Source organism: Eurypyga helias, unplaced genomic scaffold (assembly GCF_000690775.1).
Source record: "Eurypyga helias isolate BGI_N326 unplaced genomic scaffold, ASM69077v1 scaffold38690, whole genome shotgun sequence".
NCBI lineage: Eukaryota > Metazoa > Chordata > Aves > Eurypygiformes > Eurypygidae > Eurypyga > Eurypyga helias.
Window position 1 is genome coordinate 14,353 of NW_010226998.1, and position 19,378 is coordinate 33,730.

At 49.1% G+C, this 19,378-nt stretch overlaps 1 protein-coding gene across 1 annotated transcript in view; it reads right to left on the reverse strand.

Annotated features, from left to right (window-relative positions):
* KDM2B (lysine (K)-specific demethylase 2B) overlaps positions 1-11,463 on the reverse strand; it is a 17,675-nt gene extending 6,212 nt beyond the window's left edge. The window contains exons 1-5 of the mRNA XM_010155103.1: positions 11,245-11,463; positions 7,566-7,709; positions 2,593-2,679; positions 1,819-2,079; positions 837-875 (exon numbers count right to left, since the gene is read on the reverse strand). Coding sequence (XP_010153405.1) covers positions 837-875; positions 1,819-2,079; positions 2,593-2,679; positions 7,566-7,709; positions 11,245-11,307 — 594 coding nt within the window. The 5' untranslated portion in view covers positions 11,308-11,463. The remainder of the gene's footprint in view (positions 1-836; positions 876-1,818; positions 2,080-2,592; positions 2,680-7,565; positions 7,710-11,244) is intronic.
* Between the last annotated feature and the right edge of the window lie 7,915 nt (positions 11,464-19,378).

Sequence of the window (19,378 nt, forward strand, 5' to 3'; positions counted from 1 at the left end):
ACTACAGCCCCTGGTAAAAAGCCCTCCCCCGGCCCCCTTGTAGCCCCTTCAGATACTGGAAAGCTGCAATGAGGTTTCCTCGGAGCCGTCTCTTCTCCAGGCTGAACAAGCCCAATTCTCGCAGCCTTTCGTCATAGCAGAGGTGCTCCAGCCCTCTGAACACATTTGTTACATCAGAAGGTCTATGCTTTGGCAATAAACTAATTGGATCAAGTCAGCGTATGTGCTCCTCCGCTTCAGCCTGCAACAGGCAGCCGAGAAAGCTGATCACCCTATCTTTAAATTCATATATTATAAAGGGAGAGGTCACAGTGAGTTAATGACAGGTTAGAATAAAAAACTGACAGCATCAGACTACCATCAGCTTGCAGCACCCAGGGTACCAACAAGGGCTTTAAAGGTATCAGAGCTCTGTTACCGTGCCAGGCTGCGCAAGATCAGCAGCGCCTGGCTCCCCGGGGTGTCAGCAGGACTCTGGGGACGTGCTGTGGCGCAGGCTGCTGAGGGGCTGTGTGGCAGGGGCAAGACTCAACCACACAGGACAAGTGAGAAACAGAATGTTATTCCTTGGGTCAGCAAAACTCAGCCTGGTGCTGTATTGTAACAGGGGATACCAGAACAGAAAATAGAAAACCAGACACTGCAGCTGAGCTATCCTGGAGTGTAAGGGTTTGCATCAGAGAGATTCTGTAATTCCAGGATGTAAACGGGGTAATAAAAAAAGCCTGCAGCGACACAAGGACATGACTGGTACAGGAACTGCCTCACTGTTCTGCCTGCATGAGGAGAGGGGATTAAAAGGGACTGAGAACACATCTACTAAAAAGGCAAAGTACCTTCTTCCTGAAGAGATTCTCTTCTTTTCCAAGTTTTAGCTGTTGGAAGAAAGAAAAGTAAAAACCCCACACCACGACACTCCGTGAATGCTGGCTGATCCACAGTGCCTTCCTCACGCCCTGCGGGGCAATCACAGAGCTACTCAAGCCATCCACAACGACTGCAGTGACTCCAAGGCGATGGGGGAAGGAGAGCATGCCCAGGAAGCGGAGAGGCACAAACTGCTATCATGAATTTTACGCTCTCATTTCACCAAAGCAACCCCAGTCCCTACGTTTTCTGTACCGTGCCGTTCCCGCTGTCAAGCCTCGCGGGGCGGACTGACTGCTTCTCCTCGTGAGCTACACGTGCGCTGCAAAACCAGCCACTGATTCCGACGGTAAAGCTGTCGGCCATTTACTCCAGAAACATGAGATCTAGGTCCTCGTTTTCACCTCTGAAAACCAGCATTTCTGTATATCCCAAGCAGCACCTTGTGCAACCCACATGGCAATTCAGAGCGTCCCGCCTGGCCCAAGAGCGGAGACAAGCTGCCTACACGGCTGCTGTGAGCAGCTCCCCTCCGCGCAGGCTGCAGGAGGTGTCACCCCACTCGGGAGAGTCAGAGTGCCTGAACTGGCCCCACACAAGCTGCCATGCGCCACCAACTGGATAAAGATGAAAAAGCTTCCAATAAAAACGATTTTCACCTCGTTCCTACTCCAAGCATCTTGTAAGGACTTTTCAGTTAATGTGGGTTTTCCAGTATTTTCAATAAAACAAGAGCCACAGCCCAGTGTTTTCGGCCTCTGAACTCAAGCGTCACTGTTCAAGCTACTGTCCTGCCAGACTAGCAGTTTTCAAAAAAGAGGGTAAGCCATCGCTGTTTCTTTTGTCACCTAGGATTGTGAGATGAGCTACAAGCCAGAAGGCAAGAGACATCAGCCTCAACCAGCCCATGCGCAACTGTGTCAGCACATGAAAAGTGGTTTTGTGTCATACCCGCTTTCTCAGAGTGGGTTCCTGGGGTTTCTCAAATTTCCTTTTCCTCCAGAGATGCACCTCGTCTGACTTTCTCCTCAGTATTGGGTCAACTTGAGCCTTTTTGGAATGTTCCTCCGATTTCCGCCTGGGACTTTCTTCACAGTCCCCTTTCCGTTTCGCAGCATCCGTTACTTCCTTGTTGTCTCTGTTCATCTTCTGTTCCTTCAGCAATGAGCCTGGGAGATTTGATGCGTATTTGAATCCTGGTCCCCGCTTTTGCTTGTACGCCAGAAAGACACAAAACACAAACAAACTTTATATCTTACGCCTTTCTCAGCTCTTTATCTAAGCTGCCTCCAACACTGGTGGGTTGATCACTTTGTAGCAGACAAAACAAGTAGCAAGTTATTTTTCTAACTACATGCTTGCAAGTGTCTGTCGCAGTCTGCAACGAAGTAACGTTTGGCTAATTCCAACAGACACTTCAGGTTTTGCATAACTGCTGCTGGATTTTGGTGGTTTTTTTAAAAAGTCTTTTTATCCTAGAAATTAACCTGCAGCAGCGCACAGAACTACCTAAATATTCCTCAGGTTCTGGGTGAAGCGCTGCTACAAGGAACAAGAATACAGAAATCATTAAAGAACAGGAAGCCATCAGCTTATTTCCTTCAACTCAACTGAATTAAGCACAAAATCAAAAGCTGGTAATGGGCAAAGTTGTGTCTACAAGCCAGAGGGAATGCTTGAGATTTTGTATCTCATTCCAGCACCACTTATTCCCATTAAACTCACTTTTCCTGTTTTCCCTGCATGGTTGCACTTTGGACACTCCCAGCAGTTCGGCAGCTCGTCATTCACCACACCATCCGATTCCTTCACCTGGTGAAAGAAAGGAGAGAGGCACAACTCAGGTCACAACTGTGCTGCAAAACCCTGCCCATGCCGACAGGTCGCTCCTTCAGAGGCGTGCTGCACAGCTCACGACTCTCTCCCATCGACCGCTGCCCTCCCGGTGGCAGCAGAAAAGAAACCCAGCTCACCAGAGGTGCCGCGCCATCGGACGGTGCTGGGCAAGCCCTGGGTCCCGCCCTGGTACTCTTCCAGGGGCGTCCACAGGGCAGGAGAGCACTGCTGGCCAAACGGCTATCTGACAAAGGGCTCAGGCCCGGGCTTTTTACAAAGGTCACCAACAATACCGATTAACACAGGGCACATGCTGTTGTTTGGGGTGTTTTGCAAGAGCAGAAAACACCCCACCAACCAGACCCCCCAAAACCCAGGACGGTAATGACGCCATCTCCATGTGTCCTCCCACACCACTTACTGGCAAAGCTCAACCCCATCCTGTCCCTCTCCGAGCGAGGCACCGCCTGATCTTTTGATGGGAAGGGATTTTTCCCATACAGACAGTCTCCCATACATTAACACTGTTTGGCATTCTTAGATTCTAGCACCCTGCACTGTAATCATGCGTTCCTTACAATATTTTTCTTTATGGATCAGAACTAGCAGTCCCACGCTTCCAGCCCATGTGCCAGCGAAAACGGTGGTTGCCAAGTCAGCCGGAGAACAGGCCCTTGGATTCAGAAGGCTGGACACGTGAAGGCAGTTCTAAGGTTTCTCACACCCACAGTTGCCCAGGTAGTAGCTACCACTTCACTACCTCCGAGAGACTGACAGTTCACAGAATCACGGAATGGTTTGGGCTGGAAGGGACCTTAAAGACCATCCAGTTCCAACCCCCCTGCCATGGGCAGGGACACCTTCCACCAGACCAGGTTGCCCAAAGCCTCGTCCAGTCTGGCCTTGGACACTTCCAGGGATGGGGCATCCACAGCTTCTCTGGGCAACCTGAGTTTGTTTTTAGAAGGAGAAGACACACGCTGCGTGCTGTTACACGGCAGTAAAGGCACGGTCTTGCCCTGTGCAGCTCAAATGCTGCTGGGTTCTGAATTCCCACACAGGAGCCCCCATGACTTTCCAATCAGGAGATAGATGTTTCTGTGCATCAAACTGAGGACGAAAAGCCTCAGTGTAAGGTAAAAACACCCTCCACACAAACATACACTCACTGATGGCACATCTGCGTTTAAGGGTTCAGTTACATATTTAGAAATAAGCCTGGGGGGCGGGGTGGGAGGGAATTGATTACGGTATTAGTGTTACAGACAACAAAATCATGCCGCTCTCACGACAAATAGCGAGGCACCGGCATCAGCGGCACAGCGGCAGGAGACTGCTGCTCAAACAGGCAGGGGCAAAGATCCATGGCGTTTTCACGTTTCTGAAACATTTCCTCCTCTCCCAGCGCAGCGAAAAGACACTAGGGCTGTGCAGGACGGACCTGGCTTTGGGGAAGGGCTTCCCCAGGTCCCCGAGGCAGACAGCAGCCGTTCCCATTCTAGCACGGAGCGCGATGACGTGTCAGTCTCTCTCGGCAAGTCTTGGGGAGTTAATACACGAGTCCATGAAGTGGGCAGAATTTACATACTGCTTATCACAACCGTGTGCCTTTGAACCACTTTCCCATGGTAGGTGTAAGATACTCCAGGAGTTGTTGTACACATCTCTGCCTCAGGGGAACAATTCCTGGTCCAAGTCCAAGCTGGGAACAAGTTGTTTCCCGCACCAAATACAGAACAAATGCAACTGAGGGGAAAGCGTTACAGCTCTGTCCCTTCTGAGAAGTGTAAGGAGCCGAACAGCTCTGAGGAACTGTAAGCGAAGATTAGACACACACAAACCTGCTGCTGAAGCTGTCCCAAGCTTTCGGGCTGGGAGGGAGCCAGTTCCGAGTGTTTGCTACCAACAGCAGGTCGGTGTCTGAGCTACAGCGTGAGGCATCTCCAGGAACGCACCTGCAGCACGAGGCCAGCAAGTCAGATACTAAACACGAGGCTATGCTACTGTGAGGCAAGGAACATGGAGACCCTGGGATGCTGATCGGACATCGCTGAGTGAGAGCCGTGAATTCTGGCAGGGTCAGGATTGAAACAACATCAGCACAGACACTCCTGGGCTGAAGCCATGGGCAGCCATGCTGGAAAAGGTCTTTGTACTTCTGCTGTTCTGACCAGGCACCTAAATATTCAGCTTTTCCATCATTATCACTATATCCATCTCCTAAGATGAAAATCAACAGGCTTCAACTTGGGAAAACAAACCCCATCTCCTTAAAGAAACAGCATCAGATCTGCACTCACTCACTCGTGCCACCCAGCATTGCTACTGGAGATGCAGCAAGAAAAATACATCCATGTCGGTTCAACTCAAACGCTCTGTAGCGGCAACAGGCAACATTCCTCCACAACTCTCACTAGCTCCCTCTGGGAACAGTGCCGCACTCGCAGAACGCTCGCCAGGATCGTTTTCTTAAGCAGCTCTTCAGCAAAAGGAGCAGTTGTGTTCATGCTGTCTCTGCACAGGAAGCAGCGTGTTGGAAGCCTCCCATGACACTTCTCAGCAGTGAAGCCCAGGCCATAGCCATTTGTCAGATAGCCGTTTGGCCAGCAGTGCTCTCCTGCCCTGTGGACGCCCCTGGAAGAGTACCAGTGCGGGACCCAGGGCTTGCCCAGCACCGTCCGATGGCGCAGCACCTCTGGTGAGCTGGGTTTCTTCTCAGCATCCTCAGCTGAGGACGCTGGCCGTCCTCAGCGCAGTTCCAGCGCTAGCGCCTAACAAGCCCTGGTACCCAGGGCTCCCCCAGAAGCCCCCAAGGCTGCGATGTCAGAGCACAGATGCACCTGACATGCCCTTGATCTCCTCAAAGAGGTCATCTCCTGCTGTTTTTTCATGGAGAACCCCCCCCCTCAGCGTGCACAGCCAAACTGGGACGCTGGAAGAGGATGGACTGCAAACCAGGAACAACCTGCCCTGCAGTACAAATGAGCTACTGCATGTGCCAAACTACCCCAACAAGCTTTGGAGATGCTTCTTAGGGGGAATTCACTACCCACGAATAGCCAGGAAATGACTCTGCTCCTACTGCCTATGGACTGAGCAGGGCAGGGCACCTTTCTCTGGGTGGACAGCCAAGCAGCTGCCCTGGGCTGTGTCTGCACCCAAAGGTGCTTCCCACCAGAACCATCTGGGGGCTCCATCCTCTGGGCTTAAACCCACGTAAGGGGCTCAAGCAACATATAAACGTGGCAACAGCTTTTTGCCTCTCAGAAAATCATGGAACCTGGGAATAAAGAGCAAGGAGGGATCCAAGGAAGAAGCTCCATTTTCCATTTACTGTTTCCCTGTTCACAGTCTCATCCGGCCCTCCAAGACAGCTCTGAAAACCTACCAGTGCCCTGCTGTTCAGTAAATAAACAGTACCAGTTACCTCACCATTTCAACTCAACAGAAGCGCTGAGAAATTAAAATAGAAGACAGACAAGGCACACTGTAAATCTCCCACTGCTCAATTTTCAGAAACACCCGAAGCAACATTGTTCCTAGTTACCAAAACTGCACTGGGAACACCACACATGCATAAAAGAACAAACAGCACTTGCTTGATTTCACAGATCTGACCCACATCCTGTGCAACTAGTCCCAAATGTGGAGAGGAAACTACATGAACTGCCACTAAACAGCGATCATGTCCTCTGGACTCAGTCGTGAAGTGTCACCGACACTGCAAAGCAAGAGACGGGGAGCGCAGGGCACTTTCAGGAAGGACTGGAATAGCAAAGCAGCAGCTGCAAGCCAAAACCGAGGTACCTCTGGAAATGAGCAGCTCTTCCTCTGCTTCACCAACCCCAAAGCCTTGTTTTTAAGCAGAGCCAAGCAAGCAAAGCTCGCTTTCAGAGCCCATCTGTGGCAGGAGCTGTGAGCACCAGTTCCATGAATCAGGGAGAGCCACGGTTCTGGTTTGCCAGCTACCTACTTCTGCTCCGGTAAAGGACATGCACGTCACCTGGTGCGGCACAGGAAAAATAAAAGGCCAGGAGAGCATCACCCCGGGCCTGCATAAGGAACGTACCTCTCCTCCCAGAGATCCCAGAAGGGCCAAAAGCTGCTTTCTGGGGCATGGTGCGTCAGAACACATTTGCTTTGGCAAATCACTTTAACCATAAGCAAATCAACAACAGGAAATGGCTGATCAGCTGAAAGAAAGCAGCTCTGGAGAAAGGAGACTTCTAAATGCTAATACACAGAGATACGCCCCAAAGGACACTCCTGTTACCAGCAAGGAATATAGTACTCCCAGGACTCAGTCAGCCAAGTGTGAGCACTGCTGCAGCCTGAAGCTCACTCCGTTTGTTCTCCAAAGCTGCAGCCCTCCCACCGCAACACCTGCTCACAGCCTCTCTAAAGCCAGCTCCCACCGACGGGCGCATCCGTGTCTGGACAAACATGAACAGCCAACTCCTGTCTGTGGGACATGGGAAGGAGCTACCGATACAGGGATCGTGTCTAACCCATGCCAAGGGCCAGGCAGGTGTCTCCATCCTCTTGAGCTTCCCATCCCAATGGAAACTCCTCACTTCCTTAAACAAGTGGCAAAAAAAGACAGACAGACACAACAGAAAAATAACACAACCCACAAGACATTTGCATGCACAGACTTCAGAGTCCAAAGCAAGGCTCTGCATACAGGGGATGCTGGTCACATCAGAGGGTCCTGCCTGCCCGCCCTGCTGCTCACTCTCTGCTCACCTAAGGTTCCAAAACTGACAGTGTGAAAGCCTTCTCATTTCCATACCCGGCTTTTCTATTAAGGTGATAACTAATCTGGTTTTTGTTTCCGACACGTATCACATCCCTGTACTCACCTTAAGGCATCCTGGGTGTATGATTTCATTACAAATGGAGCATTCCATTAGCATGAGATTAAACTTGCTCTCCTCCTCTTCAACAGTGTCCTCCTTCCCAGCTTCTCCGCACACCAGACACACAGCAGTATGAGGCAACACCGGCTGTTTACAGGTACCAGAAAGAAGTCTTGATCAGGACACGGAAAACATGGAAACAGAAGAATTCAGTGTGCATTTACAGTATCCCCGTTTCAAAGAGGAGATAAATGAGGATTAATTGTGCAAAATTCTGGAGACTCCAGCCCAGGAGGGCAAGAAAATCTGGTAACAATCATGGCTGGCTACCCAGACGGAGCACCACAGGACGTGTTTCATGTAACGAAGTGCTCTCCCTGCAGCAACAGGGACTCATGGGGCCCACCAGGCATGGATAAAGTGCTGGTTTGGTGGGTCCCTCGAACCTGGGAGCGGACACAGACATTGGCATGCAAGTCACCTCACGAGCGTACAACTGTAGAGGAGAGAAGCAACCTAGAACATCACTATTCACATCCATTAAGCTTCACGATCTGACTAGCAGCTTGGCAGCTCCCCTCTTTCACAAGCAGGGCAGACAGATATTACGGCACCCGATCCAGGTCTCGCAGCAAGCCCACAACCCAGCCAAGAGCAGACCCTGTTCTGACTGACAGTCTTATCTGGGGCCCTGCTCCCAACCTGAGCATTGCAGAAAGCACTGCATAGACACCTAAAAAGAGAATTCCTCTCCTGAAAGTGTCACAAGTGAAAAGCGCGCCAATTATTTTTTCGGTCTTTTGCTGAGGCAGAAAGAACCGCAGCACCTCACGTATCTATCACCCATGTCACAGCACGGAATGCCAGTCTAATTAAAAAGCCACCTTTGTGCTAATGAGGAACAAACTTCGGGTGTGCGGCAATAAGGTGTAAGAGATCTTCGTAAGAAGCTGGCGGTGATGTGAAATGCAGTCGATTAGGTTGCAAATCCTTAACCACTAAGTAGCCAGAGATGTGGCTTTTCATGGCAAGGATCTCTCACAGACAGAGTGAATAAATTCCCCGAGCGGATACATGCACGTGGAACCAGACCTATGCAGCAAGAGTGCATCCCTCAGCCAGTTTCAGACAGGGAACACCCCAGCTGCAGAAAGCCATTACCGAGTACAGCGTGCTGCCCCACACACCGACATCTGACATGAGCTACAGCAACCCCTTCCTCCTTTCTCATGCCAGTACTTACCCACGCTCCATTTTAAAAGCATTTTGCAAATGCTATTTAATTCCCACCCTTCCTCGAAGCACAAAATAGGAATCCCGGGGATCCCACTCCCCCAGCAGGTAAACCAGAGAAAAGCCAAGTTGTCCAGAGGCATAAAAGCTCAGTCCGCTTGTTCTATCCCCTCTCCCACACAGTCTTATTTATAGCCATAACCAAGAACAAACAGGAGCAGTAGTTTTTCTTGCTGGGAATAAGGATGTCTAGGAAATCTCTTATGTGTCCCAACTAGCTCTGGCCCACTGATGGGCTGCAAAAGCAGCCACACTGTCACAACGTGCTCCCAGCACAGAGCCCCACACTCCCTTCAGACCTACTCAATGCAGCATCAAGTATCCCAGGCACTCCTGCTTCCCTTCTGGACTGAACTAGTGATGCAGAGGAGTTTCCTCTTCTCAGAACAGCGGCACAGGCTCTCTAAAGGCTTCGGAGTTTAATGAAAGTCTGTGCCTGGTTAATATTGTCAATGTTATTAACCAGAGGAAAGCGCAATCCCAGAACTGTAGGGATCATTACTTCCACAGAGTCTTGCTTCAGGGTTTTGGGTTGGGGTTTTCTGGCTGGAAGCGGTTTGATAGGTACCACAATATATGTTACTGCTGCCATTGTGAGAGAACATAACAAACAAGAGCAAAGACAACAGGGTTGCTTATAGAAATGTAAGGCACCCTTAGAAGCTACAACTTGAGAATTTTCTATGTTCCAAGAAAGTCTGTAATACTCCTCCTGCTCTTCACACCAATGGGAACCTACAGAGGGCAGAGATGTCTTGGGTGCATGCAAAGGTGGGACAAGGAATCAGAGCACCCCAGCTACCAAGCCCTATGCCCTAACCACAGCTTCTGGAAATAAAAGTGCAGATATCAAGAAGAAAAATACTTCTTCATTAGGAGGGGATGAGAGGATGACTACACTCAGCCAGAAGAGAACCCAGTTCATCTCCAAAAGCTTCATCTCAGCCTGTGTTATCAAGAGTGAAACAGTCTAGTATGAAAGTTTCCTTCATCAGTCAGGACAAGAAAGCACACTGCAGCCCTAATTTAATCCCTCCACTAAAAAGCCAGCATGATTTCACTATTTCTTCCCCCTGGAGAATAATAAATTCTTCATCCATGCTGTTCAATTCATGCCACACTCCAGGAAATCAAGTGTTCAAAGAAAAGACACTTGAGCTGCAAAAGCACTCCGCGGAAAGGTAGATATTCTGTGTACTTTACTGAAAGATCCTGCAGAGCTGAAGCCAATCCTCTATGTCAAGAACAGCACATGGCTTAGAACAGGACACAGAGTGAGCTACCAGGAGCAACTACTGGAAACCTTAAGCGCCTTTTTTTTTTTTTTTTTTAATCAGTGTCATTTAACGCCTCCACTTCAGTCTCATCAGGATTAAAGGAAAAAAAAGCCAAAGTGAAAGGAACTGTAACAAGAGTTAAAAGAGAAATCAGTCGATGGGGTGATATTTCAGTTATGAATAAACAACATTCCTTCCCCCCCCCAAAAAAAACCAAAAAAGAAAACCAAGCCCTCAACAGCAGCATAAACAAGACCTTCCAAAGAATGAAGATAAAAGCCAAGGGTAATTTTTACCCTTGAATAGGGGCACCACAGCCATGAAACCCAAGGAGATGCTCTGCAAGAGCCAGTACAAAAGCAATGGACTCAAAAGCTGCTTGGACAAGTTAACTGCAGATTAATCTGTCAATATTTGTCAAATGCAAAGCTATTACTTATGACTCAAGAAGGTTCTAAGCAACATATTACAGGAGCCCAGGAAACCGCCTTTCACTTCCTGCTTGCCCTGCTCTGGTGGTCATTCCCCAACAGCCATTTCCAGTCCCTGAGGAAGTCAAGACCCTGGCTTGATGGCTCTTTGGCTCATCTGGATCAGACCCAGGGAACAGCAAACAAATTGAAATCCAGATCTCAAGTAGTCTGGGGCTGGGGTCACCAACACCAAAATCTTGGAGGATGCCAGTCAGAATTCTCCAGATCTCAACTTCTCAACCAAGTTAAGATGGTAGAGGGTTGCAAGGCTAAGAAATTCAGAGATCCCAGCCAAACAGGCCTCTTCTCCCTTTGAATTGGAACTTCCCACTCTGCCCCAAATCCCAGAATTTCACTGTGATTTGAGTGCTGATTTCCAGCCTACTGTTAATATCCACTTCTGTGTTACTGAGAATAAAGGCTGTGCTATGAAGTTTTAGTAGCATTCCGGTTTAAGATTAGGGGAGGCTGAAAAGCAACAGGAAGGAGATCTGAACTGAGAGGGCAGGGATTACACTGATGTGTCTGATGCGCTCCAGAGACTACTCACAGAGTTCCCAGAGTTCCACTCCTCAGCACCAGGAGACACAGCTACAGGAAAGAAATCCCCAAAGGAGCTGTAGCAACAGGTACACTTACTGCGATACACTGCCTCATAATGCAGGACTGTTTCATCCTGCCAGGTCCCCCAAATTTCTTCATGTCTTTGCAGAAGTGACACTCGCCGCACTCTGTCCGCAGACACGCCTCGCACTTGCGGCATCGCGTCCTCCTCCGACGTGCTCCAGCCGTTGTCCGATTAGCTGCGAGCTTCACCGCAGAAGCAGTGCCCAGCTTCCCTTTGGGCCGTCCGACTGCCCTGTTCTGAAAGAGCCAGACATACCAGGTTAATCACACATCCCAACGACCATCTAGACTACAGAGCTTCCTCGGACAGGAGCTCTGTACATCTCAGACGTGAAGCTGACAGATGTGTTGGAATTACACACAGACGGGTAACAGCATATGACACATCCCATCGGTCTTATAGATAAAGGAGTTCTTTTCAAGATGCACTGTAAAAAGACACACCATAAATGAGAGATGCCAAACCTACAGTAAGCCCACTTCAGCAGGGCAGGGACAATCAATTTACGCACAGCTCCGCGTAGGACTAAGTCCCGAGTAACGTGCTCGCCTCAGGCCAAGAGATGATCTGTGCCATTGCTGAGTTCTGGGCTAGAGAGCTCTTCAGACTGTGCTCAGGTTAAGCCAGGTCTACTTTCCTCTCCTGGAAGTGGAAGAATCCAAGGAGGCAGGAACAGTAATTTTGAGGTTAGGTACAGCAGAGAAACAGCAGCAATGGCTCAAGCCACAGCAATCTCTCTAAAATAACAGGAGAGCATAAACTAGTGTCAAGCAACAAAGCACGAAATAAACCACAGATACTACAAAACCCTTCCAGAGTAGCTGCCCTCATATCCACCACTCACAAGTGCTCGGAAACAGAACACTAACTGATGCGGTGTGAAGGTTAAAAAGGGCATCCCAGGACTAGACTTCAATGACCTTCAAAACAGAAGCTAAAAGAGCATGAAAAGATTTTAAATTATTAGATCAACTGCAACATATTTTCTCTGGATAGCTAAATTGCATGTTCTCATCAAAAACTCCCTGTTATACACAAGAACTTCCAGCTCAAGCCAAACATCACTAAATACCATGTAATTGTACAGGGCCAATTACGGCAGGACCGGCTTGGCTCATTCCTACCACCGACAGCTTTCTCCAGAAAGACGATGGTAACAGGACGGCAAAGCTCCCCTGGTTTAGCGTTTATACAGTTGTTCCACTTTCTGCACCTCTCAGCCTATGACCAACAGACCAGCCGGTTTCACTTTCTCTTCCTCCTGAATTCTGGGCAATCACCACGGCCGGGCAGGTTGGCGACAAAGCCATGCAGAATTCCCACGCAGGTTTTAAAAGAAACAGTCTACTTGGTACTACAAAAGCCTCCCTAAGTGTCCCAGCACACAACCATGAAGAAAAGCCACACTGCCAAGTATTTCATCTTCCTGCCAGCTGACTTAGCAAAGTTCCAGTGACTTTCAGATGCAAGAGAGTGCTGGTATTTTAAGAGTCTCCATCCCAGGAAGCTCAGTGCTGAGAGCGCTGAGAAGCCAGGAGCTGGACCACTTTGTTTTCTCTCCCACTGACCTACTATCGGAACCAAGGTGGGAGAAAACATTGCTCAGCTGATGAGGTTACACAGGTCCCAGCGACCTTTTGTTCTGCTTGCAGGTGAATCGCACTGCGCTGCGCCAACAGACAAGCGTAGCCTCCTTCCCATCGGCAACCGCACCAGGCGCCTGGATTGCGGATCAATTCAGACACTCTGAAGAATAAATATTTACCTTTTAGACCAACTTTTGTGTCTTCTCAAGGATAAAGTCAGCTATGCCACGACTAGCTTGACAACCTAGATAAGAGGTGATTTCCTTCCTCAGCGTGATTAGTGTCCTTCCACCAGCAAGGGAAGTCAGAGACACGAAGCAAAGGCTAGACATCAGCGGGAACAAGCTAAACCAAAATATGGACAATGATCTGGGCAGTTCCCCTCTGCCACCAGCACATGGAAAATTCTGGGTAAGCATCTGACTCCATCCCACATGGTTAAATTTCAGAACACCAGCTACACCACCACCACCACAACAGTGTTTTTTAAACGCAATCTCTTTCGAGGAAAGATCAAACTCGGTACTTTTCCAGCTGAAAGACAATTCCTGATTCTGCCACAGTAACACGAGCCAAGTTCTAATTCTGAGGACAATGTCTTAAGTGCCAGGACACCACAAAGATACAAGCAGTAAAAAGGCATCATTTCAACACAGAATTTGAGAATCCTGGGGAAAAAAAAAAAAGGCAGGAAGGTGAAGGTACAGGAACAAGTCTGCAGCAAGTCCAACAGCACACATCACAGCAGAGGTGCAGATCTCTGATCTCACTCTGTGTTACATTTCTTACCTAACCAGATCTCTGCACTGCTTGTTAGGAAATCCAAGCAATTGTACTAGCTGGGTTTGCACTAATTCACCAACCGACCAATCCTCAATCCAAGCCACGTTTTCATTCCAGGATGTCGCAGCCAGCAAGGCTAGAGAGGCCTTGCAGGAATTCCCACTAGTATCTAGTTTCAAGGGGCTCCAAAGTGGTTGCTTAAAAACCTCCACAGAAGAAAATCTGGTCTGTGGGTTGCTATCCCAGAAAGGGGCTGGGATTCAAGGGGGTAGAAGGAGCCTCCAACATGACTTGGGGTTTATTTAGCATGTGGCAGACAGCCAGATAAATTCCAGGTCAATGTTAGTGAAGAGATGCTGCAGGATTTCCAGCTCAGACTGTAGTTTTACAATGTACCAGCCCTGGTAGCAAAACAAGGCAGAGATTTCCTTCCCAGCTCTGTACCACAATTCGCCACTCTCCTCACACAGCTCTGCGAGTAACGGGCAGTGGGTAGGGGACAGCGGGATTCCTTAACCTGGGTTAAGCACGGTGGCCAGCAGACAGCAGCTCCACACCCTCAAGCTCAGGACTGGGTGACACTCTAAGCCCTAAACTAGGTCCTGGACCCACAGAGTCTCCCACCTGTGCAGCAGATCCTACCATCTCCTTTGCCAAGGAGATGAGCCAAGACCCTCAAGTATGACCCATGCCTGCTGACTCAGGAGCCCCCAGCAGCCACCCCTGAGAACTGTCAAGAAAAGAAGGATTATATCAAACTGAAGAGATTATTTTCTTAGATCTTATAACTAACACCAGGGAGCTGAGAACAAGCCTGCCCAAAATACTATCGCAAGCAATTCCCTATGTTGTCCAGCAACTCCACAGAAACTGTGTCCATAGTCCTCTGGTCACAATGAGAGCCTTCAAAAGAGGGGTAGGAGGATGCTGAAGTGATGACCACCACCCACCCCACGCTCTGAAAGGCCACACAAGAAGCTGCTGAAGCCTATGAGGATTAATATACTAACATTAATTATATATACACTAATATACCTACCACTATTACACTGAAACCTAGAAAGCTGGTGGACTTGCACTGCTCTCTAAAACAAGATGTTGACAGGACATACTGCTAGTGTGGTTTTGGGTTTGTTTTTTCTTTTGTGGTTTTTTTTGTCCTCCCCTGATTACTCCCAGGCACAAAGGTAACCCACTCCTGCCCCGGAGCAGACACAGCACAGGAGCAGACACAGCACAGTCTCTGCAGCACCTAGGTATTAGGAGCAAACTTAGGCCATCAAACGTAATATACTGTGAACTACAAAGCCATTTACAAATCATGAATTTGGGATGGCCCTCCCACACCACAGTGATTAAACACGCCCACTCCTCAGTCAGGAAAGGGACAAATCTGCAAAACCATTTTCAGAAGTGCTGAGCTCCTCCAAACCCCCCTGAATTCACCAAGGCTCCAAGGGGTCGACAGTTACCAGACTGGGTGGTGTGTCCCATCACCAGTTCAAGTCTCTCATCAGGGCTGTGAAGGTCTGGGAATAAACCCAGGTATGACATTTCCAACTCCAAAACCCTCTAGGAAATGCTACCTGGAAGAGTCACTACTTGGAGCATTAGTTTATCTTGGCTACTGGGAAGTCGTCACTGCCTGCTTACAGGTACCTTAACACACTTCTCCCTGCTTGGCAGTCGCTGGAAAGCCACCCATCCCCAAGGTGAGAGCAGAGCCACCTCTGCCCCGAACACAGCTCTTACAACAGAATCACAACTTGGATGCTTACAGCAACAGACTAACCTTCAGAGCTGGCAAGAGTAACTCAGAAGACTTCAGGTAAACACAAAATACCAAGATCATCAAGCTTTGGAGACAACACTTGAAGAGCTGTTAAACACATCATTAAGTAGGTGCTGATGTTCCCCAGCTGCTATCCCAACACCAACAGTGCTCTGCTGGTGTTGTCACCAGGCAGCTTCCTCTGGAGAGGAAGACCAGCTGACACTGTCAGCCAGTCCAGGAGGAAGGAGGTCCTGGTCCTAAAAGGAAGGCTGACAGAGCCCGGAGCCTAGAAACCGCCTCTTTTGCTGGTGGCCTCTACCCGGGCACAGGCCTTCCTCCACCACCCAGCTTCAGCGACCGGCTGAACCCGCTGCCAGCAGCGCCACACCACTACTGTGGGCTCAGCATCTCCCAGAAAATCCCAGGGATGCCCACAGTGCCCTTCTGAGGGGCTTCGCACATGGCCCGCTCCATGGGACCTGGGGTTCGCTTCCTAACCAAGCACCATCCGAACAGTGTGTGTGTACCCACTCGGTAAATCTCTGCAAGAGCAGACATCTCACATCGGAGGTGTTCGTCACTCCAAGGTGCTGTGGCACATAAATACATCCCGTCCATTAGGAAGACCAGGGTGATTTCCTTCTGTGACACACACAGATCATTCTCATCTGCAGTAGTTTGACCAAGCCCATGCAGCAGTATCAGCACCGAAAGAAAGATGAGGGGACGCAGAACTTCCAGGGTGCCAGTCCAGCACTTAGACCTGTACATGCCTCGGCATCCCAACACCACTGTAATTAAATTTGTCTGTTCTAATTCTGTTAAAACAACTCATTTCTTCATAACATCTGATAAACACTGCGGGGAAAACCAAACACATATTAACCCACAATTCATAACTGCTGTCAGCTAAAACAGCACCCCCAACATGCTGGGTCTTGGGCTGGTACCGGCCACTGGAGAAGCCACGGCGATGCCACAGCAAAGGTTCTGCTCAACTGTTTCCTTGCCTCTTCCTCTAACGTCAAGACGCAGGGTGGAAGTGACGGAGGACAAGGCTCCATGCCCAGGGCCAGCACTGTCCTGAACAGCTCCAGTGATGTTTCCCTCTCCTAGCCTCCAGCTCTAAGCAGTTTTGGCCTTCCTGCCACGAAAACCAGTGTCAGATCGACCAGTACCAGCAGTGGTGCAGGCCAGCAACACACATCCCAGCACACTGAACCGAGATCTACCAAAGTTATTTTACCAGAGGTCTCCGAACCAGACACTGTCACTAACTCCACGTTAACCCCAGAAGAGGGGGACTACCACCAAATTGCCTGGCAGCCTGTTACACACACGCCACCTTGCCCTGCGTAATCACAACCAACTTAACAAGTCTTCAGCATCACACCCTTACATCTCCTCAACAGTTAGCAGAAACCCTTGCCAAAGGAAGAACTTCTGAAGAAAAAGAAAGCAAGGACAGTATGATGTGCCTGCAGGAATTCAGTGGAGACGAGGGGGAGCTAGGTTAAGGCAGTAAAAATCACAGATGCCTTAAAATCTGTATGAACGGAAGAGCACAAGCCAACAGCACAGATCTAACGTCTCTGGTTAAACCACATCTGCCCAAGAGTCTACATGTGCGAACTCCAGGATCCTTGCTCTCCTCTAGCACTGACCATTTGAAAGTCACGTCACCCATCGCTGCCATACACTCCTGCCAGGGTGGGGGTGTCCTGCAAGACAAGTTTTGGTCCAAGGTCCCCCACTAAGCAAGGAGTATGGAAGGGAAAGGGAATGCCGTGGAAGTTTTTCAGGGCCAGCCATCCCCAAATGGGATGAAGTCCCTCCAGATGTTCACTGCCACCACCTCCTCCAACTCATACCTACAACCTTTCTCATCCTCTCCTGCAAAAAGCGGCATAGTTCCCGGTGACCACTGCCAGGTGACCACACAGGGCTCCACTACTGAAAAAACAGACCGGTTGCCACAAGTAAATAGACAAGTTGATACCCTGCAGATTCGTCTGGGCATGAGAGACACTCCGGCAGCTTTCCTGCCAACAAAGCTGTGCTGTTCAGGGGGCGATAAACTGGCACGTCAGTGCCCATGCAAGTGCCCCCGTTTATTCCTCCAGTGGCGAGGAGGTAGAAGTTAGGCCTGGAGGGTGGAATAAGATATACTGGCAAAAACATGCTTTTGTAGATAAGCTGTATCCAAAGTAGGAGCTCTTAAAAAGAAAGGCACCAGTAAATTACACAGACTTGGGGCGTCTCGTGCAAATGTAGCTTTTCTGCTTACTGCTACTTCAGGACAAATCCCTCTGCCCCAACCCAGGACAGTTTTTCTCAGCCTGTTTACACACGCTGAAGTCAGAAATCTGATTTATTCCTACCCCAAGTGACCCAGCAAGGCTGGCAGGCTGCAGCAGCAGGCAGGACACGCACCCTGGCACCCGCACGCTTCCAACGCCCCGCTGCTAACCAAAACTACGGCAAGCACAGTAAACCCTACCCGCTCTCGCGCTGGGAAACCTGGCAGCCTTTGTGCCTTCTTACTTTAGACACAGACTAGGGAAGAAGGAATCAAAGTCAGAATAAAGCCCGAATGACAAGAACTGCAGCTACTCAAACACTGAAGTTGTGCTCCTCAACGACACCTGTAGAGCCGAAGCCTTTCACCTGTTACACATCACAGACCATCACAGCAGAAATACTGATTGGACACGTCCCATGTAGAAAAATATCGTAACTACATGTGTTAAAGCAGGCTTGTATGAAAATACAGTTGGATCCATGTGGGGGTTTTTACCATCAGAAGAGCTTTGAACAAGAAATAACACCCCACAGGCCTTTGCTACCTAGATCGCAGCGTTGTAATTTAGGCTCAGACTAAGCCTTCTAAGAAATCCCACAAGAAGGATCTCTGCTTTCTTGCACTCAATTTTGTTTTAAACTATTAAGATATAAAAACGCCATCAAGCCTCAGGTTTCAGAAGAGCTGAAGAAACCCAGAACATCATCAACTTTGCAAATTCATCCAGCAAGAACTGGCACCTCCAGTAGAGATTTCACAGCTGGTACAACGCAGCTGAGACCTGTCTGCTCTCCGAACGATTAGCTCTTTTCACAGAGCGTACAGTAATCCCACCAAACCAGAGAAGCAAATGGAAAAGGCCTGGTGTGGGACAAAGTTTAAGAAAAGGAAGGGGGCTGGGACATTTTAACTACCTGGTCTGGGAGCTGAGCAGTGAATCGAGCAGCCGCGCAGGCCTGCGCATTTACACAATCCCCAGGATCAGGTAAAGGCTTAACAAAGTTCACTCACTCAAGACCCAGTTTAGGAGCTGGGACTGACACTGCACCAGGCCCGTGCAGCACACCAACTTATCTCCCGGGGTTTCCACACCAGAGCTGCCATCGTGGGAGCACCCAAGGCACACCAGCGCTGCCAGGCCAAACTCCGTTTCCGGCCTGTTTTCTTGGTGCAATTGTGAAGCGAAACATAGAAAGTTACTGGAAACAAGATGGGGTTTGAAGGATAGGCTCAACACCTGGCCTATGCACAAACTCATAGCTAAAAGCAAATTCTTAAGCTATTTTAAAGAGTGAAACACCTTGAGTTAGGAACAAAACTATCAAGTTTTTGTTTAAATCTCATACACGTTTAGTTCTATTTCTGGTGCCTTTTTAATTGCTTAGGCAGTTCTCAGTGAAACACGCAATCTAGAACATACGTTCTGGATTATTTTTCAAAGGTTACTTCATAAATTTAAAAAGTTGATTCTCCTTCTGCACAGGGTAAAAAAAAAAAAAAAAAAAAAGAAGAAAACAAACCCCTTAAGAGACCAGACCCTGGAAGTAATAATGAAAGTTCTCCGTGCATTTCAGCACACATCCTTCTCTTTCTTCCACATCCCTCGTCCCTGGGAGCGGAAAGGAGGCTGTGGCGATAAATCAAACTCGGACAAGGTAGCCAGGCTCAGCATCGGACTCTCCCCAAGCCCTGCGGCCCCC